Here is a 24,445-nt window from a genome sequence, read left to right on the forward strand (position 1 = left end):
GAAGGTCCGTGTACCCAAGGCAATTCCTGAGTGAAGCTAACATTTAAAAATAGATCGGACAATGATGAGTCTGAGAAGACACAGCCACCCAAGTGGAAGAAAAACTGGTGGAGTGTCATATCACAATATTCCTCTTTGTTTCATTTATGTACATACTGTTATTTCTGAAGTCTTGTTCTGTTGCTTCATTTTATTATTTTTTTGAGTCACCAAGTCTACTATTCTCCTAATGATAGTTGTAAAGGAAGCACCTTAATGTTAACAGATTGGGCTGCCTTTACATGTTTGGTGAAGTATCCCCATGCCCTCCTATGTTGCCTGATAGATGGTAGACAATAGTCAGGTATTTCTAAATCAGATGCAAAGCACACACCTTTTCCTGTAGCTTCTCTAGCTATTTCATTGTACCTGAATATAGCCTTAAAGGAAAATCTGCGGTAATCCATGGTTTAACTGAGCTAAGAATTCAGTAGGGAGGTTAGACGAGAGTGGGCACATTTCTGCTGGTCTCCCACATCCTCACGGAGGCAGAGGACCCTTGGATTTGAGACGTTGATTTATTAAATTATAAACTTCAAGTGGGTAGAAACTATGTTTGGTTTACCACTGTATGCTCAGAGCTGCTCATAGTATACAGCGTGCAGTAGACACTCAATTAATATTTGTTGAACGAATGATTACACTTCTGTGGCTTGACCTCAGTTTATTTGGACAACTTAATAAAATAGTAGTGATTGTTAATGTTAGAGGTTGTAGAGAGGCAAGTGTTCTTATACATCTAGGGGACTTGAATCATATTAATCACATCTGCAGAGACTCTTTTTCCAAATGACGTTAACATTCACAGGTTCCAAGGATGTGATGTGGATATCTTTGTGGGGGGGCCAGTCTACCACACCTATGTTCAAGCTATTCTTTGCAAACCAGCCTGGGTTTGAAATAACTTGACCTTGTCACTCCTTGTTACTCTCAGTGTAAACTGCAAAATTCGACACGGCTCTTTAGAACTTGGTTCCTTATTTTTCCACCCTCATCGCTTGCAACACCATGACCATACTCTGTCTTTCAACCATTCTAAAAAACTCTTTTTGGGCTGGCCTGGTGGCAAAGTGGTTAAGTTTGTGCACTCTGCTTTAGTGGCCCAGGGTTTGCGGGTTTGGATCCCAGCTGCAGACTTACACACCACTCATCAAGCTGTGGTAGTATCCTACATACAAAATAGGGGAAGACTGGCACAGATGTTACCTCAGCAACAATCTTCCTCAAGCAATAAGAGGAAGATTGGCAACAGATATTCGCTCAGGGCCAATCTTCCTCACCAAAAAAAAAAAAGACAAAATGATTTTTTGTAGTTTTTGTTAGTTTCTATTTCCTCTCTTTCTTGCTTCTTGACCTTTCTTTGTACGTTCTGTCTCTTTGGCAGGAACATGCACATTTCCTTTGCCTGTCTAACAGCTATTTCAGATGTTAGCTCAGGCATCCAGATCTTTCATGAACCCTTCCTGGATCACAAAATCCAGATCAGGTACACTGATCAGGTATGCAATACCTCTTATTAATTGTATTGTAATTGCCCTGTTTCCAGTCCTAATTTCATAGTTCCTGGTTGACTGTAAGTACTGTGACGGCAGGGGCTGTTATATCATATCCCCCAAACGTAGCACAGTCCCTGGTACAGGGTAAATATTCGTTGAACAAATAAAGAACAGAGGAAAGGAAGATGGATTGGGGTTCTAGCTGTCAAAATTTGAGGTTTGGAGTTGGTTTATGTTTTTGAATAGGTAAAGAGATTGAACTCAATCTTTTTCTCGTTCAGGCTTATGGGATAAAGACACAAAGGTCTGGTGCTCTCTCGCCAGCCTTCTTGCCTACAACCCTTTCTGCTTTGGATGAGGCCCTGCATGGTGGCGTAGCTTGTGGATCCCTCACAGAGGTAAAGGAGAAACTTCCTAAACCTTCTTCTATTGACCTATAACCTTCAGAGCAAGGGGAAAAACTTTAGTTAAAATGCATAAATTATTTCATGAATATTAATCTGCATTAAATGGTAAGTTCCTCAAGGGCATGGTTCTCCACTCAGTACCTAGCACAGTTGTTTGGAGGTTTTGACTGAAGTCTGCTTAGGTTGTTGTTTCTTCAAATTAGAAAGTGATGAATATTATGAAATGATATGAAACAATCTGAGGGAATTCAAAAAGGATCACTACTTAGGAAGGAAAATTTGAAATTTTATTAACGTGGGCAAATTATAGTATTAGACTGAAGTGAGCAATTTTTACTTCCTGCTGAAGATAAAATTTGGTTCTATGGAGTAAATAGGTTGTTGTATTAGTTCTGTGTTGTTGCATAACAAATTTCTCCAAAACTAAGTGGCTTAAAACAGCAGTAAAGGTTCATTTCTGTTTCTTTGACGGTGGCTTGGCTCAGCAATATTGACAAGGGACACAGGATCTGAAGATTTGGTGGGACTGGAGGCCATTTTCAAGGCTGCTCGCTCACGTGGCTGGCAAGCTGGTGCTGGTTATTGGCAGGAGGTCACAGCTCCTCCCCAGGCAGGCTCTCCAGAGCCTGCTGGAGTCTCCTCAAGCACAACGTGGCTGCCATCCCCCAGGGGAGGGACCCACAGGAAGGCAAGATGGAAGGGGCAATGCCTTTGATGATTTAGCTGTGGAAGGCGCACTGTGACTTCCACCACATTCCCTTCATTAGAGGCGAGTCATTAAATCTAGCCCGCATTCAAGGAAAGGGAAATTAGACTCTCCCCTTTGAGAGAAGTGTCAATGGGTAGACATTTTAAAAGCACCACAGGTCTTTTCCTTGAAACCTCCGTTGGTGTGCTTCTGGTCCTGATGTGGTGACTCAGTAGACTGTGTTTGCGAGCACTCTCCTGAGGGACTTCTTGCCTGAGAGTTCTAGGGGCGTAGATACTTTAAGCAAACTTCTGAATAAGAGTAGATTCTTACATTGATGGTTATAAATTTAACTGTAGATTTTTTTCCTTGAAGATAAGGAACCTGTTTTAGATACTATACCTTACTTCTTGCATTCCAAGAAAGATTTAAAAATATGTGTGTGTGCTGTGTCTAGGAGATGCCTATTAGGTAGTTGATAAGTGAATGAATGAGTTAATCTTAAAAAAAAAAAAAATTAGAACCTGCTGTTGCAGTGTACTGCCACCAGATGGTGCCAGAATCCTATTTTGCATTATCTTCTTGTGCTCTATTTGGTTCAACTTTGCTCAAATAGATTTATAACAATAGAGATCCAGAGTTATAAACTTAACCTATTTAAATAGCAAAAAATTGAACTTAAGGAAGATTAACCAACAAGTACTTTTTGTTTTTTAAGTTTTAGAATAATTTTCAATACTTTTCATTTAGCTTTTATCAATTCTTTCTGAATCCAAGCAGTAGTTACAAGCCATTTAGGTGTTCTGTCATGATTTACTTGGCTAACTTGGAATATAAATACCCTGACTGCTTATTAGTGGCAAGTTCTCAGCTTTCAATTTCAGCTACAGGTAGCCTCTTCAGTCTTTTTGGGATTTCTTGGCTGAGTACAGGGAGTATTTCTGATTACCTTTTATTAAACACCGAACTTTTGATATATATTTTAAGTATACAAGATTAAGTACATTTTGCATGTATAAGTTATGAGCTCTTATAAGCCTATGACCCAATATAAGAACCAGAACAATAACAAAACCATTGAAACTAACTGTGGGCTCCTCCCTGATCCTATCTTTGGCCTTCTGTTGGGAGGTAACCTCCATCCTGAATTTCTGCTATTCCTCTACTTTTTTTCCTGATAGTAATTTGCACCTATAGTTTTCCTTTATTGCCTATATACATAGAAAATACAACATTTTATTTAGTTTTGCTTACTTTTGAGTTCTATTAAATCATGTATCTGTGATTAAATCATATCTTATCTCTTCTATGAATTGTTTTTTTACTTAATACTGTTTTCTAAGATTTATCTATGTTGTTGTGCATAACAAGAATATAATTCACTTTCACTGCTGTATCATATTCTATTTTGAAAATATGCTGCAATTTATTCATCCCTTCTCCTGTGAGTGAACATTTGGGTTGTTTCCAGTTTGCTGCTAATATCAACAAATCCTGTGAAATGATTGTCCCTGTCTGCTGGCTCACGTGTACAGGTATTTCTCTAGGGCAAGGATTGGCAAACTGCCCAGTGAAATGCAGCTTGCTGCCTGTTTTTGTAAATAAGGTTTTGTTGTAACACAGCTAACCTCATTTGCTTACATTTTGTCTGTGGCTGTTGTCGTAATATAAGGCAGAGTTCAGTTAGTTGTGACAGAGACCTCAGGGTCTGCAAAGCCTAAAATATTTAGTATCTGGCCCCTATCTAGGGTGTCTACTTTGGAGTGATTTGCTGGTTATAGAGTATGCACATACGTAACTTTGCAGAATCAGGACGAATGGTTTCCTGAGGGGTTGTGCCTGTTTACATTCCTGTGGGCTGGGCATGAATTCCTCTTGTTTCTTATGTTCTTGCCTTGCTATTATCAGACTTCTTAATTTTTCCCCATTTTTATGATCTTAATTTTCATTTTTCTGATTACTAATGAGCTTGCATTCTTTTCATAAATCATTTTGCTATTTAAAAAAATAATTTTATTAAGGTACAATTTAAATACTATAAAATTCAACCATTGTAAATGTATAATTCAATTATATTAGTAAATTTATAGTAAATCATCACCAAAATTCAGTGTTAGAACATTTCCGTCATCCTAAAAAGTTCCCTCATACCCATTTATAGTTAATCCCTGCTCCCATGCTCAGCCCTAGGTACCCACTGATTTACTTTCTGTCTCTATAAATTTGCATTTTTATAAACATTTCATATAAATGGGATCATATAGAGGCCAGTCCAGTGGCGCAGCAGTTAAGTTCCCATGTTCCACTTCAGTGGCCTGGGGTTCGCCGGTTTGGATCCCGGGTGAGGACCAACACACCCCTCATCAAGCCATGCTGTGGCAGGCATCCCACATATAAACTAGAGGAAGATGGGGCATGGATGTTAGCTCAGGGCCAGTCTTCCTCAGCAAAAAAGAGGAGGGTGGGTGGCAGATGTTAGCTCAGGGCTAATCTTCCTAAAAAAAATATATATATATTAAAAATAATCATGTGAGCCCTTAAAAGCAGTATGCTTTCTCTGGCTAAAGAAGAAGGGGAAGCCAGAAAGATTCAAAACATGAGGAGGACTTGAGATGCCATTACTGCTTGGAAGATGGAAGGGGCTGTGTGAGAAAGAATGTAGGTGGCCCCTAGGAACAGTGAGTAGCCCTCAGATGACAGACAGAAAGGAAACAGGGAGCTCAGAGCCACAACTGCAGAGAAGTGGATTTTGCCAACAACATGAATGAGCCTGGAAATTGATATTAACCCCCAGCCTCCAGATAGGAGCCCAGCTTAGCCGACACTTGATTTTGGCCTTGTGAGACCTTGCGCAGAGAACCCAGTCAAGCCCAGCAGGACTGCCGACCTACAGAACTGTGAGATAATAAACGGGTGTTGTGTTAGGCTGCTAAATTTGTGGTAATTTGTTACATAGCAAAAGAGAACTAGTACAGATATCAACGGAGTTGTCTAATTGCCTTGCACGATCTTTGTTTCTGGCTTGAAGTTCAAACCTAGAGTCCTGAATGTGAGGTACAAGTTAGGTCTGGTGGAGGTGAGCAGTAAGGCAACTGGTTGAGTAAACTTAGACTAGGTCTGGAGATGACTGAGGGAGTAAGGAGAAATCTGGAAACATTTCTGCTGTCATTTTTATAGCTGCTTCTTCCTGACTCTAACTTCAAAATCCCCTAATCCATTTGTCATGCGTTTTGATTTATGTGAACTTCACTGAATCTGTGTAACTGAGTGGTTACAGCACCAAGATTAAAAGTGGAACTAGAGAAGTGCTACTCATGCCGAAAGCAGAAGCAACAGAGGAGAAATCAAAGAGAAACCAAGTCTGCTGAATCACCAATGGGAGGGACCTGCAGGGCTTTGTCCCATTCCTTGAGAACATCAAATTCCTTACGGAATACAGAAGCAGAGAATCCTGCGTCTGTTAGAACTGAATATTGGTAGTAAAGATATGTTTGAAGTTTAAACTTTAAAAGTTTACATTACATGGAGAGCAAACCACGTAATGGTAGCCTTCTCATATGAGATAATATAGATCAGATCAGAGTTTCTCAATCCTTTTTTCATTATTGCCCCCTCAGGAGCCTTTTTAGACAATTTTTTCCTAGTCAGCCCCCCCATGAGGTTTTAATACCACAGATATTCTGTATATCTGTTTATGTACTGTAGGGATATCTGTGCTTTATACATAAAAAGAGTGAAATTCCTCCCCTCCCCCATCAAAGCCCAGCTTCAGCCTTGGGGTCAGTATCGCTCCTGCTGAGAATGCATGATAAAGCTGCTAATGTGACTGGGTAAAATTAAGATTGTATTTAAAGGGATCATCAAAAAAGATATTTTCATGTTGTAATCTAGAGATTATGGGACTAGAGAACTGGTCCAAACTCATGTCAACAAAAAGAGATGTAACATCTGCATATCTCAGTTCAAGAGAACCTCTGGAAGAGTAACCCTGTCTTCTGAAGCACTGCCAAATCTTTGTGACGTTTAACAGTGATGGTTATACCTAGATTCTGCTCTAAATGATAAGAAACAATGTGGCACATTTCTAAATTATTTGTATTTCCTGACTCATTTCTATGATTTGTTCATGATTTAAGGAGACTAGGTGTCCTTCTTGAGTGGGGCAGTTTTGCTTTGGGAGTGACTATCCTACTGTCCCCAAAAGGTAAAGGCAGGCTACCAGAGTCCTAGTTTGGCAGAACAGTTAAATATTTCAGTTGTTTTTCTTTCTCATGGCAGGGTTAGCTGTGACCTACAAGATCACAGGAAATAATAAGGCAGGGGTTGGAAACTCAAATGCCTGCAAGGGCCAGGCATGTAAAAGAAATGCATAAACAGTGACGTGTAAGACATGAGTGCTTTATTAGTCAATTTTGGTTGCTTATACTGCTTACAACAGCAGCACACATTTGTTTTTCTTGCTTGTGGATCTGCCGGTCGGCCAGGGTGGGGCTCCTCTCCTTCCAGGTGCAGTCAGGTTCAGGTCTGCTCTGTGTGCAACAACAGCAGTAGAGCAGTAGGAAAACTTGGGAGAGATGTCTAATTGGCCTTCCGAGAACACAGTCTGCTGACCTGACTTGTTTATCCTGCCCACTGGTTTGAAAGGCAAGATAATCAGGCCTCTGTCGTAACACAGGAGTTTAGCCTATGTGATTGATTGGATCATTGTTCCCAATGCTTCGCTCACTCCCTGATTTAGAAATAAACTTCTTTCTACATAAAGGTTTTGTAGAGTCTTTCTTATAGCACGTATTACGTGATTTTCTAAATGAGTGATTATTTCTCTTGATACTGTTTGATTTTTTTTTAATGGTACAACTTGGGGTACTTGTCATTCTCATGTCCTCCTGCTTTTTTCTGCTCTGTTTACCTCCCTTCTCTTTCTGCCTCCCTTTCTGTTTACTTCAAAAGCAGCAGTAGTTAGTATGAAATAAGAGTGGAGAGAATCCAAGATACAAAATCTTCCACATGTTGATGTAAAATAATTTAAGATCAAGGTTTCTTTTACAAGGCACAGTGCTACCTGGCCTTTCTGAGATTGTTTGCTTTTCTTTTGGTTTTGGCTTTAGGATTTAAAGCGTCAGTTATTTTTAAGATGGATTCTGTAGTCTGAAGACCTAATCGTATTTTACAGATTAGATCAAATTTAAATAAGTAGATGCAAGGTTGTGAGGGAGGTTGTTAAAAGATGATCTGAAGTCTTCACGTTCTCTTTTCTCAGATGAGAGCCAGGCAGTCCTTCATTTTCCTTGTGCAGAACATTGGCTTGGCAGATTGCCCCATCCTGTCACCCCCATCTTGAATGTGGGGAGAGTTAACTTGGTAAGATTTTAGGTCCTAGCTGCTCCAGGTTTCATGTTCATCTCAACCATTTAATCTCATTTAAGATTAAAATGACTAGGCTTCGTTTTTACTTTAGTACGGTTAGACTTTCATTTCTTGGGCATAATTCCCTTTCCTCTTCAAGCCAATTATTAATATTTGCTTCCTTGTTGTTATTCAAGTGATCTTCACTACTGGTTATTTTCTTTCAGTTCTTTTACATGTCTCAGGCAGAGGTGGAACTCAGGCTCCACCTATATGAAGCTGGTTGTATTCTACTGGTGTCTTCTGTGTGTAAATGCTGTATTCACTCTTGAGTTTCCAAGAAGCGAATAACTTAGACTGTTCTGGTTTGGCATGTTCTGTCTTTCTAACCACCATTGGAGCTGAACCTGGGAACTGAACACAACTTGAAATTTTGTGGTTTGGCTATTGGAATTCAGAGCTAAACTATCTGAAGCTAAAAATTATTAATGTTGAAATGTTTTAACCCACTAAGTAAACCTGAAAAAATAATGAAATTTAACTCCAGTCAGCCCATAAAAATTGCATATAACAAAATTTTTTTGAGGCTGGGAAGATAGGAAAAAATGTATGAAGGGGATCTGAGATTGCTAAAGAATTAGAAATTAGTTATTATAGTTTAAAGTAAATGTTATCCAAATTCTAATGCAAAGTGAAAAAACAAACAAAACACATACAAAAACTCCACCAAACAAACCCAGAAATCTTACAGTGTTATTCACTTAATGTTCTACTTTCCCCAAGTCTATACTGAATCAGTATGTAAAAATAATGAAGTAGGAAAAGTGCTAGTTGCACTTGTTTAACTTTTCAGATTTTTTTTACGTTTTCTTTGAAGATGGAATAATAAGATAATACCTTACATTTTCAGGGGATTTAATACTTTACTGAATATTTTCATATATATCATCTTAATTAAAATGATGGCTTGTTTCACCTTTCCACTAAAAATCACAAAGTGTTTAATGGGTTAAGCTCATTAAATCTTAGAACATATCTAAAACCTGGCATGTACATAGTATGTATAGAAAGGCAGTCCTCTGTTCCTCCATCAGTTAGCACTCTGAAGAGTAATCCTGTCTCATTTTCAAAATCCACTTCTAACTTTTACTGACAGAAGTTTCCTTTGCACTGATTTCTGATGATTAATTTGATCCGTGTTGTCTTTGATAATGATAATAAGTACATGAAAAGTGTTTGGGGCTCTTTAAAACAAGCAGTCTCCAAAGCAGAGTATATAAGATGGTCCATTAGGTTGTGGGAAGAAAATATGAGAACTTTTATTGGTATTTCAATCTAAAAAATGAAATAAACCTTAATTAATATTTAACATATGGATTGACATTGGCATCGTCACTTGGTCTGTATGTTAGACTGTCACATGGCAGGTATAGTACTGAGAAAAGGGTTCAGAAGATTGACAGAGGCACCCTGCTTGTACCTTTATTTTCAGCACCTTGGGATGAGTTGTGGTTCTACAGGTATCTCGTTAGGTGGGTTTATGGAGTCAACTAAACCAAATCTCTCAAAACAGACAAATGGCATAAAAAGTTTCCTGAAAAGAAACTGTGTGTTGAAGATAATGCTAATATGGTGAGTAGAAGTGAACCACGTGCACATAAAAGTCAGAGCTGATGATTCTCCTATGACTAATAATGTAAAAATCAATGACAATCTAGTTCCATCTGAGAAGGCGGCCAAAAATTATGAAGTTATAAAGAAGACAGTTTGATATATGGAGTTATATTCATACACAGGACAGGAAGACAAACTTCTCCAAGTTTTTCGGTGATGTTTAAAATCATGTGATACGTAGTTCAATATCTAGAAAAATTTCACTAAAATTAATGATAGATACTAAAAGCCTCTTTTGGGTTAATAGCAAAAGACCAAATGTAGTACATTATTAGTAAATAACATGAGAGACATACTCATTTTTTCTGTTACAGTAAAATGGATGAAATGAAACATAGGAAACAACATGGCAACAACTTAAATGGATTCATTTGTGAATAGATCCTTTCAGAACATGTATAGAAATCATTGCAGATAATTTGAAGCATCAAGAATTAAAGCAAATTATTCAATGTGGAAGGATGCTGTATAATTAAAGTACAGAGGTTTCTGACATGGCCCAGATTATCAGATCAGTTGATTCTGTTTCAGTAATGAAATACATGAAGAACTAAATTTTCTCATATGCTATGAAAGTAAAGATATATCACGGAAGACACAGTCTCAAAAATAAATGACTTCTTGAATAAAAAACAGTGTTTATGAGGGAATTTCCTGAGAGTAATGGTGATATTATGACTTGATAGGGGTTTAGATTGCATTATGTGTATGCATTTGTTGGAACTCATCAAATGGTACACTTAAGTTTTGTGCATTTCATCGTACGTAAAATTTACCTAAAAAATAATCATACATATTAAACTCAAGTTAATGATTTATTCCCTGAACTGTTAGGGGAAAATGTGTTGATGTTTTTGACCTGCTTTGAAATGCATTAAAAAATCTTAATATGGATTGATGAATGGGTAGAGAGATGGATTGATGAATAGAGTAGTATAGTATCGTAATAGTAAAAATGGTAATTGCTGAGTCCAGTTGGTGGGTATATGGATGTTCCCTGTAAAATTCTCTGAACTTTTCCGTTGCATCATCTTTGAGCAATCTATAGCAACATAGTTGATGTCAGATGTATGAAGAGTGCTTCTGGATGGTATCAATGTTGTTAGTTTTTATGAAAATCTGACTGGTAAATTAGAGAACCTCCATAGTACTCTCTAATGAGATGAGACATGATCATGAAAATCATTTGAATCACAAGAGCTTCTTTGATTATTTCACAGTGAAGATTGTCAAAGAGTTGTTGAATTTAAAGATGGCTGAAACATTTATTTACATGAAAAGACATGTCGAATTTGCTGACCCTTTTTGTATGACCAGTGGCTATGTAATATGCTACATATCAACCAACCAACCAACCAACCAACCAACAATGGGACACCTTACTCCATCTCTTCAAAGTGAAAGCTGTGTTTTTACAATGAGTAAGGAAGTAACTGCCTGTTTAAAGACAGATTAAAATACAGAGAGAGTTTTTTTTAAATCACTGCTTGGAAATGTTACTTTTATCATGCAATTTTTGTTGTCAAAGGTATGTGTATCTTATGAAAACTTTACTATCTGCACACTTTTAAAAACTTGTAACAATAGTTTCTACACTGTTGAAAAATCTTCCAAATGAGTCAGTTGATTTTGAAACCAATTGTTAAAAATGTTAAAATGCAGTATCTTTTTACTAGTTTGCAACAACAATTGATTGACATGAGAGAAAATGGAAATTTGTTAGCCAAAGTTCAACAAAAACTTTTGCTAATTGATGAAAGTTATTAAAAAATGAAAATAGTGATTTAGGAAGTAGAATGAATGATATATTTTTAAAATTTCAGTCCTTGCATTTTTGCAATTATCTCTTTCTCAACTATACAGTCATTGCAATTAAATACTGAAATAAGTAGAACTTAGGACTTGACATTTCAATCACAGAATTACAAAATATTTAAATCAATATTTAAAAAAATATAATTTCATTTGTTATTTCAATCACGGAATTACAAAATATTTAAATCAATATTTAAAAAAGAATATAATTTCATTTGTTATTATTGTCATTGCTTCACTGAAGTGTTGGTAAGTTATTATGAGAATGAAAGATCTGTACAACTAATAAGATAGAAACTATTTTTAAATGCTTCTAATCTTTTTTCTTTCTTGATTCCTATTTTATGCATGTTTTATACTGTGTAGAACATATCAGTAAAATAGTATAATATAATAAATATACATATATTGGAGAATCATACTAAATTTTTCTTTGTGTGTCAGAATATGTAATTAAGGGAGTTTGGAGAACCCTTTTCAGTGATCACTCACGATCTGACAAACTTATTGGTGGCAGCAATTACTTATCCTTAAAGTCTACATCATTGTTTTAGAACTTATAAATTAGCACATAGTTTCTAACTTGTGAGCCTTTGTTTTTTTTTTATTTATTTTTATTTTTTTTTATTAATGTTATGATAGATTACAACCTTGTGAGATTTCAGTTGTACATTATTGTTATTCATGTTGTGGGTATACCTCTTTCCCCTTTGTGCCCTCCCCCTACCTCCCCTTTTCCCTGGTAACCACTGATCAGATCTCCTTGTCAATATGTTAACTTCCACCTATGAGTGGAGTCATATAGAGTTCGTCTTTCTCTGACTGGCTTATTTCGCTTAACATAATACCCTCGAGGTCCATCCACGTTGCTGTGAATGGGCCAATTTTGTCTTTTTTATGGCTGAGTAGTATTCCATTGTGTATATATACCATATCTTTATCCAATCATCAGTTTCTGGGCATGTAGGTTGGTTCCACGTCTTGGCTATTGTAAATAATGCTGCGATGAACATAGGGGTGCAAGAGACTCTTGGGATTTCTGATTTCAGGTTCTTAGGATAGATACCCACTAATGGGACGGCTGGGTCATAGGGTATTTCTATTTTTAACTTTTTGAGACATCTCCATACTGTTTTCCGTAGTGGCTGTACCAGTTTGCATTCCCACCAACAGTGTATGAGGGTTCCTTTTTCTCCACAACCTCTCCAACATTTGTCGCTCTTGGTTTTGGATGTTTTTGCCAATCTAACGGATGTAAGGTGATATCTTAGTGTAGTTTTGATTTGCATTTCCCTGATGATTAGTGATGATGAACATCTTTTCATGTGTCTATTGGCCATATTCATATCTTCTTTTGAGAAATGTCTGTTCATGTTCTCTGCCCATTTTTTGATCAGGTTGTTTGTTTTTTTGTTGTTAAGCCGTGTGAGTTCTTTGTATATTATGGAGATAAACCCTTTGTCGGATAAGTGGCTTGTAAATATTTTTTCTCAATTAGTGAGCTGTTTTTTTGTTTCAATCCTGTTTTCCCTTGCCTTAAAGAAGCTCTTTAGTCTGATGAAGTCCCATTTGTTTATTCTTTCTATTGTTTCCCTCAACTGAGGAGTTATAGTGTCCGAAAAGATTCTTTTGAAACTGATGTCAAAGAGTGTACTGCCTATATTCTTTTCTAGAAGACTTATTGTTTCAGGCCTGATCTTTAGGTCTTTGATCCATTTTGAGTTTATTTTGGTGTGTGGTGAAAAAGAATGGTCAATTTTCAATCTTTTGCATGTGGCTGTCCAGTTTTCCCAGCACCGTTTGTTGAAGAGACTTTCTTTTCTCCATTGTAGGCCCTCTGCTCCTTTGTCGAAGATTAGCTGTCCATAGATGTGTGGTTTTATCTCTGGGCTTTCACTTCTGTTCCATTGATCTGTGGACCTGTTTTTGTACCAGTACCATGCTGTTTTGATCACTGTAGCTTTGTAGTATGTTTTGAAATCGGGGATTGTGATTCCGCCGGCTTTGTTTTTCTTGCTCAGGATTGCTTTAGCAATTCGGGGTCTTTTGTTGCCCCATATGAATTTTAGGATTGTTTGTTCAATTTCTGTGAAGAATGTTCTTGGGATTCTGATTGGGATAGCATTGAATCTGTAGATTGCTTTAGGTAGTATGGACATTTTAACTATGTTTATTCTTCCAATCCATGTGCATGGAATGTCTTTCCATCTCTTTATGTCGTCGTCAATTTCTTTCAAGAAAGTCTTGTAGTTTTCATTGTATAGATCCTTCACTTCCTTGGTTAAGTTTATCCCAAGGTATTTTATTCTTTTCGTTGCGATTGTGAATGGGATTGAGTTCTTGAGTTCTTTTTCTGTTAGTTCATTGTTAGTGTATAGAAATGCTACTGATTTATGTATGTTGATTTTATACCCTGCTACTTTGCTGTAGTTGTTGATTATTTCTAATAGTTTTTCTATGGATTCTTTGGGGTTTTCTATATATAAGATCATGTCGTCTGCAAACAGTGAGAGTTTTACTTCTTCATTACCTATTTGGATTCCTTTTATTTCTTTTTCCTGCCGAATTGCTCTGGCCAACACCTCCAGTACTATGTTGAATAGGAGTGGTAAAAGTGGGCACCCTTGTCTTGTTCCTGTCCTCAGAGGGATGGCTTTCAGCTTTTGTCCATTGAGTATGATGTTGGCTGTGGGTCTGTCATATATGGCCTTTATTATGTTGAGGCACTTTCCTTCTATACCCATTTTATTGAGGGTTTTTATCATAAATGGGTGTTGGATCTTATCGAATGCTTTCTCTGCATCTATTGAGATGATCATGTGGTTTTTGTTTTTCATTTTGTTGATGTAGTGTATCACGTTGATTGACTTGCGGATGTTGAACCATCCCTGTGTCCCTGGTATAGTTCCCACTTGATCATGGTGTGTAATCTTTTTGATGTATTGCTGTATTCGGTTTCCCAGAATTTTGTTGAGGATTTTTGCATCTATGTTCATCAGTGATATCGGCCTGTAGTTCTCCTTCTTTGTGTTGTCCTTGTCAGGTTTGGGGATCAGAGTGATGTTGGCTTCATAGAATGTGTTAGGGAGTACTCCATCTTCCTCAATTTTCTGGAATAGTTTGAGAAGAATAGGTATTAAGTCTTCTTTGAATGTTTGGTAGAATTCTCCAGAGAAGCCGTCTGGTCCTGGACTCTTATTTTTGAGGAGGTTTTTGATTACTGTTTCTATTTCCTTACTTGTGATTGGCCTATTCAGATTCTCCATTTCTTCCTGATTCAGTTTGGGGAGGTTGTAGGAGTCTAGGAAGTTGTCCATTTCTTCCAGGTTGTTCAATTTGTTGGCATATAGTTTTTCATAGTATTCTCTTATGATCCCTTGTATTTCATTGATATCTGTTGTGATTTCTTCTCTCTCATTCCTAATTTTATTTATTTGAGATTTCTCTCTTCTTTTCTTGGCGAGTGTAGCTAAAGGTTTGTCGATTTTGTTAATTTTTTCGAAGAACCAACTCTTTGTTTCATTGATCCTTTCTACTGTCTTTTTTGTTTCAATATCGTTTATTTCTGCTCTTATTTTTATTATTTCCCTCCTTCTACTGACTCTGGGCTTTGTTTGTTCTTCTTTTTCTAGTTCTGTTAGGTGTCGTTTGAGGTTGCTTATGTGAGCTTTTTCTTGTTTTGTGAGGTGAGCCTGTATTGCGATGAATTTCCCTCTTAGGACTGCTTTTGCTGCATCCCAAATGATTTGGTATGTAGTGTTCTCATTTTCATTTGTCTCCAGATAATATTTGATTTCTTCTTTAATTTCTTCAATAATCCATTGTTTGTTCAGAAGCATGTTGTTTAGTCTCCACATTTTTGCACCTTTCTCTGCTTTTTTCTTGTAGTGGATTTATAGTTTCATAGCATTATGATCAGAAAAGATGCTTGATATTATTTCAGCTCTCTTGTATTTATTGATGTTTGCTTTGTTTCCCAAAATATGGTCAATCCTTGAGAATGTTCCATGTGCACTTGAGAAGAATGTGTAACCTGCTGTTTTTGGATGAAGTGTTCTATATATATCTATTAAGTCCATCTGGTCTAATTTTTCATTTAATTCTATTATTTCCTTGTTGATTTTCTGTCTGGATGTTCTGTCCTTTGGTGTTAATGGTGTGTTGAGGTCCCCTACTATTATTGTATTGTTGTTGATGTCTTCTTTTAGTTCTGTTAAGAGTTGCTTTACAAATTTTGGTGCTCCTGTGTTGGGTGCATATATATTTATAAGTGTTATGTCTTCTTGGTGGAGAGTCCCTTTTATCATTATGTATTGTCCCTCTTTGTCTTTCTTTATCTGTTTTGCTTTGAAGTCTACCTTGTCTGATATTAGTATAGCGACACCTGCTTTCTTTTGTTCATTATTAGCTTGGAGTATTGTTCTCCATCCCTTCACTCTGAGTCTGTGTTTGTCTTTGGGGCTGAGGTGTGTTTCCTGGAGGCAGCATATTGTTGGGTCTTGTGCTTTGATCCATCCTGCCACTCTGTGTCTTTTGATTGGGGAGTTCAATCCATTTACATTTAGAGTGATTATTGAGATGTGAGGTTGTAGCTACCATTTTATGTCTTGTTTTCTGGTTTTCTTCAATTTCCTTTGTTTCTCGTCCCATGGTTTAATCTGTTCTGATGAAGAGCTGCTACTCTCTGTTGTTGTCCTTCTACTTATCTCCTCTGCTCTTGGTTTTGTAGCCCATTACCTTTTTTTTATTTTTCAGGAATGAGGGTTTTCCTGAGGATTTCCTGAAGAGGAGCTTTTGTGGCAATGAACTCCCTTAATTTTTGTTTATCTGGGAAAGTTTTTATTTCTCCATCGTATTTGAAGGATATTTTCGCTGGGTAGAGAATTCTCTGCTGTAGGTTTTTGTCCTTCAGATTTTTGAATATATCATTCCACTCTCTTTTAGCCTGTAAAGTTTCTGCTGAGAAATCTGCTGATAGCCTGATGGGGGTTCCTTTGTAGGTTAGTTTCTTTTGCCTGGCTGTCCTTAGTATTTTCTCCTTGTCGTTGACTTTTGCTAGCTTCACTACTATATGCCGTGGAGTTGGTCTTCTTGCATTGATAAAGTTTGGAGATCTATTGGCTTCTGTCACCTGAAGATCCATCTCTCTCACCAGATTTGGGAAGTTCTCAGCCATTATTTCTTTGAATAGGCTTTCTGCCCCTTTCTCCTTCTCTTCTCCCTCTGGTATACCTATAATCTTTACGTTGCATCTCCTAATTGTGTCTGATAATTCTCGGAGGGTTTCTTCATTTCTTTTTAGTCTTACTTCTCTCTCCTCCTCTGCCTGCAGCATTTCTATATTCCTATCTTCCAAATTGCTAATTCTTTCCTCCATATTATCGGCCCTACTGTTCAGTGCATCTAGATTTTTCTTAATCTCCTCTATTGTGTTCTTCATTTCCAGTATTTCTGTTTGGTTCTTCTTTATAGTATCAAACTCTTTTGTGACATAGCTCCTGAACTCGTTGAGTTGTCTATCTGAATTCTCTCTTAACTCATTGAGTATTTTAATGATGGCTGTTTTGAAGTCATCATCATTTAGGTTATATATTTCATTTTCTGTGGGATTGTTGTCTGTGTATTTGTTGTTTTCCTTCTGTTCTGGAGATTTAATGTATTTTTTCATATTGCTTGATGTTGTAGATTTGTGCCTCTGCATAGAGATAGAGATTAGTTGCTCCTTCCACTTGTTTCTGCTGGTGTGGTGGGGGAGCAGCTGTTTATACTGCACCAACCAGGAACCCTATCCGCAGTTGCTAACTGGGCCTGGGCCCCTCCTCATAGTCACAGTGGTCCTTTGGATTCCCTCTTCTGCCGTGGGGGCCATCACGGGGGGGCTTCAGGCTGCTGGTGCCTACTGTTGCAGCCTCTGGAGCTTCACCCAGCCCCAGTCCTCTCCAAGATCTCTGGCAATCTCTTGCCCAGCTGTGCCGGCAGTGGCAGCCAGGGGGCCGCCACGCCCTCTGTGATTTTCTCTGGGACCGTCTGGGCGCCGTGGACACCAGGCGGGATCTCCCCGCCAATGGTGGGGCGAGACTCTCCCCACGGGCTCAAGTGTGTAACTCTAGAGTTTCCCTCTGCATTTAGGAGTAATTGCGGGGGGTTTAGGTAGGGTTCTGGTCACCTGTTTCCACCGTCACTCCTCTGGTGTGTGCGCGCTCCTGCCCTAGGTGTGTGTTGATCTTCTGGGGGCGTCCGTTGGAAGAAAGCCGCTTGCAGGTACTAGGCTGTTTGGTCAGGGTTGGAGAGTTTTCACCTATCTCCACCTCCTCCCGGAGGGAAGTCCGTCCGCCTTCCAATGTATAGTTGCGTGGATCTCTCAGACGTCCTGAGATGCTATCTGGATATCCTTTGTTAAGCGATGAGTGTCCAAATAATTGTAGACTCGAAGGGGGAGAGACAAAGAGGACTACTCACGGCGCCATCTTGGATCTTCTCTGAGCCTTTGTTTTTTAATGTTGAGCCTTGGTGAATGAAGTTTACCTTTGCCTGTGTGCTAAAGCAGTGGTTCTCAAAGAATAGAGCAGCATCAGCATCACTTGGGAGCTTATTAGAAATATAAATTCCCAGGCCCCATCCCAGACCTACTGAACTGAAAATGCTGGGTAACAGGCTTGCCAGGGGATTCTAATGTTCACTCAAGTTTGAGAAGCACTGGCCTACATGTTTTAGGCTCATGGATCATCCCTCCTTATGTCTTCCTAGTCATGATGTATCTGAGACCATTTCTCTCCAACTATAGTATATCTCAGTCTTAGCTCAGACTTTTTTCATCTCCACTGGAGATTTTCTTCTCTCTTCCCTCCCTCCTCTTCTTTTCCTTTCTTCCTATCGTGAAAAATTGTTCATTAGTGTTATTTTCACAAAAGGGATAGTGTCTGGGTTCCTAAAATTTGGATACCACAGCCAATGTGACAAATAGCATATACTTAAGGGTGATATTTTTAACATTTTCAAATGAATTTTTGGTAACTACTTCCAGCTGGACTTGAATATGTATGTGATTAATTTTGTGTTCTTTTCTGTCTATATCCTCTTGAATTCAACTTTTATAATCTCAAAATAGCTTTCCTACAACTAAAATTTCACAGCATTCATTTCAATGGATGAATCACCTACACTCAACAATTGTTGAATTTTGTTACTTTTGCATTTCTCTCTTTCTACACAAACACAACACACTTTTTTCACGGAACCATTTAAAAGTAACTTGTATACGTCAGTACCCTTCATTCCTAAATACTTTACTCTAAAGATCAAAGTAGCTTTTAATGGGACTGTTACAAAATTATTCTGAAAGGCCAATTCATAACAAATGCTAAACCAATTAATAAATCCTAAATATTTTCAAGATCCTTTTATAACTGTCTTATGAGGAAAAGGTATAGAACTCCCAAGTTGTGAATGTATAAATGAATCCTCCAGCTTTTCTCAGCCACAGTTTTTCATTTGAACTACAGAACACAGAGGATGATTTGAGTGACTATTTTTTTCATTTCTCTCAAGGATGGTACGTAACCAGTACCAATCCAGATGCATAGGGGAGAAGTTAATTCATTATATACAATGGATGTGTTAGAATGTTCTCTCCAGGAACTTGGGTTAGTTGGACTGTGTATGTGGCAAGTTCTTAAAAGGATTTTGCTTTGAATAGCTTGTGATGTTTATACAAGTATCTTTTTTCTTTTTAGATTACAGGTCCACCAGGTTGTGGAAAAACTCAGTTTTGTATAATGATGAGCATTTTGGCTACATTACCCATTGACATGGGAGGATTGGAAGGAGCTGTTGTGTACATTGACACAGAGGCAGCATTTAGTGCTGAACGGTAGGAGATTTCCTTATTTTCTATTATATTGCTTTATTTTTGTAACTTACAGCATGTAATATTTACAAATAGGTTGACATTTGCCTTTTTTTTGAGAACACAGAATGCTAGATACTGTTTTAAAGGAATTATCCTTTTAAAGTTGACATAGGAAGCAGTTTCTTTTTGTTGTTTCTATCTCTTTCTTATTGGCTTAAGTGGGGTTCCTGGATAAGCTGTGTTTTGCAGAGATTCAGGAAGAAAGAAATTCAAGAAACAGAGAAAGGAATCTAAGTAGGAAATGGGGAAGTTGCAAAATTAATAAGAAACACAAAAGATAAGCTGCTTTATAAGTAATTTCTAGTTGGACGTAAAATATTAGTGAATGGAAAAACTGCAAATTTCAAAACAATTTTTGATTGAGAAGTACTTTGCTTTGATCTTTGAAATAGTATGATGTTAAATGTAGGAAATGATATGCCACTGGTTTGTCACGTCTTTGAGTTTGTGTTCTATTTTTGTTTCTTCAAAGCCAAATCCAGTGACTGACACACATTACATGCTCAGAAAATGTTTGATAAATGAATGAATTGACAGATGTTACTCTCAGATTGTGAAATCCAGATACCACTTCCTACTAAAAGGAACGAGGTTCCTAGGGGAAATGGCTGATCCTAGCTCTGGAGCAGGAAATTTTTAGGATGGTCTGAAACATCATATCAGATAGCAAGGAAGCTATCAAAGACTATGTAGGGGAATGTCAGAAGGACTCACGAGTCAACCTGAAGAGCTCTCACTGGCCAAAGATGAAACAGGTTGAGCACCAGTAAGAATAGCAATGGTGGTGGATTAAAACACATGAAATATGTTTAAATCCATGAGTCTATACTATTAAGAAATGAAAAGCACCTAATTGATCACTATTCAAGAATTCTGGAGAAGGAACTCATTTTGAAAATGAGTGAAAAAATGGAAATCAAGTGTCTGTTCTCCTTTTCTATATAAACTGTTATGAGTAACAAATAGATCTTTTTATAGACATACTCCAGTAATAAATGAAGAAGGAATGATAGACTATCACCAAGTTACAAACCTTAACCATTTAATGGATCTAGGATTTGAATATTGTGATATAATAAATATATATTTTGTCTTCATCCTGGTTCTTGGCAAAATGGCTTCATAAACTTTTGGAATTTCCTAAGTGATAGAGGTGAGAGGAGCATCATTTGTTATTCATAATTATTCCCTTTCAGTCATACTTGAGTTTATGCTAACGACATGACTCTTGGTGGGACCCTAGATAGCTTCAGATATGGGCTGGTTGCCAGAAGAACCAATCATGTGATTATAGTTATGGAACTTTTAGGGCCCCCATTTCCCCAACCTCTGAAGAAGGGAGAGGGGCAGGAAACCAGGTAATCACCAATGGCCCATGATTTAATCAGTCATGCTTATGTAATGGAATCTCCACAGAAATCTCTAGATGATAGGATTTGGAAAGCTTCCAGGTTGGTGAACACAAAGAAGTGCTGGAAGGTGGTGCACCCAGAGAGGTCATGGGGTCTCTGTGTTCTCCTTTACCCCTCAATACCATACCCTGTGCATCTCTTTCATTTGGCTGATCCTGAGTTGTATCCTGTATAAAAAACTGGTACTAGTCAGTAAAGTGCATTCCTGAGTTCTGTGAGCCATTCTAGAAAATTATTGAGCCTGAGGAGGGGGCCATGGGAACTCTCAATTTATAGCTGGTTGGTCAGAAGTATCAGAGGCCTGGGACTTGCCATTGGTGACTGAAGTGGGGGCAGTCTTGTGGGACTGAGCCTTTAACTTGTGGGGTCTGAGGTAACTCCTGGTAGTGTTAGAATTGAATTAAGTTGTAGGACACCCAGTTGGTGTCCACAGAGAATTGGAGAATTGCTTGGTGTGGAAAACCCACACATTTGCTGTCAGAAATGTGAGTAAAAACAGTTCATAAACATAAAGGTTGTTAACATCACAAGAAGACAGCCAGTCATTGTGGCACTTCCTGATGGAAGAGTAATCAAGCCTGAATGAGATCAAGCCTTCGGTTTACAACATATACAGAGAAGAGAGGAACGTGTTAAACTACACCAGAGGGATGCAATCAGAAAATCCAAGCTGGGAAATGACAGAAAAAACAACCTGGTTTCTTTAACAAATAAATTATACGATTGAAAAACAGAGTTGGAAGAGGAACCTTTGGATTTAAAGAGACTTAAAAGATGCATTGCTCTCCTCACATTGTACCTCTGAAACTCGCACAATGCTGTATGTCAACTATATCTCAATTAAGCTGAAAAAAAAGGTTTGATCAGTTGCAATGTGATGAACTTATTTGGATCTTAAACAAATAAATGGTAAAAAAAAAAAAAAAGACAAAAACCGAAACATAAATGAGATGACTGGAAATCTGAACACTGAAATGTATTTGATACTAAAGCTGGTGAAGACATTGGTTCACTCAGGTTGTCCAAGTGAAAGATAGTCTTTAAAATGCCAGTGACTGGCCTTCAACCAACAAACCAAGTAAGTATTAAATAGCCAATTAGGTAATAACTGGCTAATGTATACATAGCTCTTACAAAGGTCATGGGAAATTTGCTTAAAGAATTGAAGGATAAGTTTATTCTGATAATAGCAGTTCGGTTCACTGTAATTAGATTCCTGCTTTCTTGCACCACATGCAAAACTCAGTGTAGGATGTCTTCTTAAGGAATAAACCGTTGCATGACTCCATTGTTATCAATATTACAGCTCAGAGTAGGTTAAAAATCCTATCAGTGAATTGGGTGAAATCCAGTATAAACACAATAGCAGGTAACTAGTCCAAATTAGTTTGTGGAGATTTTTGTTTGCTTTTCTTTGTCTTGGCATATAGCCTTAATTATCTACTTTTTGCATCCTCCATATTTACTTATTTTCCTTTATTATCTTTTCCTGCCTATGTGCATATTAGTACTTGCATTAGAGGCAGGTTGGAAAATGAAAAGGTAAAATTTTCATCCCTTTGTTGGAATTATGTTGCATAATTCACAAGGAGCTCTTATGAAGGTCATTTCAGGATAGGGGTTGAAACTTACATTGTTTTTACTTTTCTAGTCTGTTCTCCACAAGGCTGGAAAAGTGTGGTCATCTGGCTGCTATATGGAATGCATTTTGAGGTCTGATAATAGAGTCAGGTGGAATAAAAAGTACCAGTGCTGTTTTGCAGACTTGGCATTCTTATGCTGCCTTCTGGAGTTTGTCATGGTGGGTCAGAGAATGGAGCTGGCTCTGTACTGCCTGGTCACATTTCATTTGTGCTGTTACAGGACTGCTTGACTTCTATTTGGATTTATTGGGGAAGGTTGGTCAATTAGTTAGGAAAGCGTTCTGCTGCAAGTAACGGAATACCCAAAGAACAGTGGCTTAAACAAAAAGAGGTTCGTTTTTTTCACGTAACAAGAAGACTTGAATAGGTGGTTGCTGGCAGTGGTTCTGCTGATCACTGATGACAGGGAGACCTAGGGCTGTGTATTTAGGCATTGTATCCATTCTGTGCTCAAGGCAATGGGAAGGGAAAGGGCCAGCTGTATCTTTTATCAGGAAAGTATAATTTTTTCAGACTAGCTACCTCCTTCTCTCTGCCGATTTTCTTTTCATCCTCTGGAATCGTCCTGCACATTTCTCACTGAGCCACCCCTGTATGCAAGGGAGGATGGTAAAGTGAGGGAAAAAGTTGTAACAAGCACGATGAGTTGCCTGGGGCTGGTTAACATTGCTGCCTGAATAAAATTGGAGTTCTCATAGCAAGGAAGAAGTGGGAATGGATATTGCTAGGTAATTAACAGTGTCTGCTACCACTGGGATAGTTTCTAGACTTAGAGAAGAGGTAAAGCAGGAAAATATGAGACTCAAAAAGGAATATAGTGTAACTCTTTGTATGTCTCTATATTGTAACTCTTTGTATGTCCCTGTATGTAGCATTGTCTCATTTTGTGCTTACAAGCAAGTAAATGAGAAAGTGAATTGAAGGATTAATATGAGGGATGATTAAAGGATTTACATATAGAGAACTTCGGGTAAGTGGTAAAAAGTGGAAAATAATTTCTGTCAGTAAATTGCTAGATGTATTACAAAGCTATAGTAATCAAAACAGTATGGTCTTGGCATAAAAACAGAAACACAGATCAATGGATCAGAATAGAGAGCCCAGAAATAAATATGATAATAATACATAAATAAATATGATCAATTAATTTATGACAGAGGAGCCAAGAATATACAATGTGGAAATGACAGTCTCTTCAATAAATGGTGTTGGGAAAACTGGACAGCCACGTGCAAAACAATGAAACTAGACTCATATCTTACACTGTACACAAAAATTAACTCAAAATGGGTTAAAGACTTGAATGGAAGATCTGAAACCATGAAACTCCTAGAAGGAAACATAGGTAGTAAGCTCCCCGACATCGATCTTAGTGATGGTTTTTTGGGTCTGACTCCAAAAGCAAAGGCAACAAAAGCAGAAATCAACAAGTGGGACTAAATCAAACTAAAAAACTTCTGCACAGCAAAGGAAATCATCAGCAAAATGAAAAGGCAATCTACTGAATGGGAGAAGATATTTGCAAGTCATATATCTGATAAGGGTTAATATCCAAAATATATAAAGAACTCATACAGCTCAATAGCAAAAAAACAATCCAATTAAAAAATGAGCAGAGGATCTGAACAGCCTTTTTTCCAAAGACATATAGAAGGCCAGTAGGTACATGAAAAGGTGCTCAACATCACTAATCATCAGGGAAATGCAAATCAAACCACAATGAGATATCACCTCTTAGATATGGCTGTTAACACAAAGACAATAACAAGCGTTAGGATGTTGAGAAAAGGGAACCCTTGTGTATTTTTGGTGGGAATGTAAATTGGTGCAGCCACTATGGAAGATAGTATGGAGGTTTCTTATAAAATTAAAAATGTAACTACCATAAGATCCAGCAATTCTACTTCTGGGTATTTATCCAAAGAAAGTGAAAGCACTAACTCAAAAAGATGTATGCACCTCCATGTTCATACAGCATTATTTACAATAGCCAAGATATGGAAACAACCTGAGTAT

At 37.7% G+C, this 24,445-nt stretch overlaps 1 protein-coding gene across 10 annotated transcripts in view; it reads left to right on the top strand.

The window, feature by feature from the left end:
- LOC124231003 (DNA repair protein RAD51 homolog 2) overlaps positions 1-24,445 on the top strand; it is a 560,668-nt gene that overhangs the window by 8,964 nt on the left and 527,259 nt on the right. For 8 of the 10 annotated variants that reach the window (XR_006886344.1, XR_006886345.1, XM_046647615.1 and 5 more), the window contains exons 5-6: positions 1,817-1,933; positions 19,199-19,335. Coding sequence is in view for 8 of the 10 variants with exons in the window: in XM_046647615.1 (XP_046503571.1) it covers positions 1,817-1,933; positions 19,199-19,335 (254 nt within the window). In the remaining 2 variants the exon portion in view is untranslated. Of the gene's footprint in view, positions 1-1,423; positions 1,539-1,816; positions 1,934-19,198; positions 19,336-24,445 lie in introns of all 10 variants that reach the window. The other 2 variants (XM_046647616.1, XM_046647619.1) reach the window with 2 other exon arrangements.

The sequence above is a fragment of the Equus quagga genome, chromosome 20, assembly GCF_021613505.1.
Source record: "Equus quagga isolate Etosha38 chromosome 20, UCLA_HA_Equagga_1.0, whole genome shotgun sequence".
Taxonomy (NCBI): Eukaryota; Metazoa; Chordata; class Mammalia; order Perissodactyla; family Equidae; genus Equus; species Equus quagga.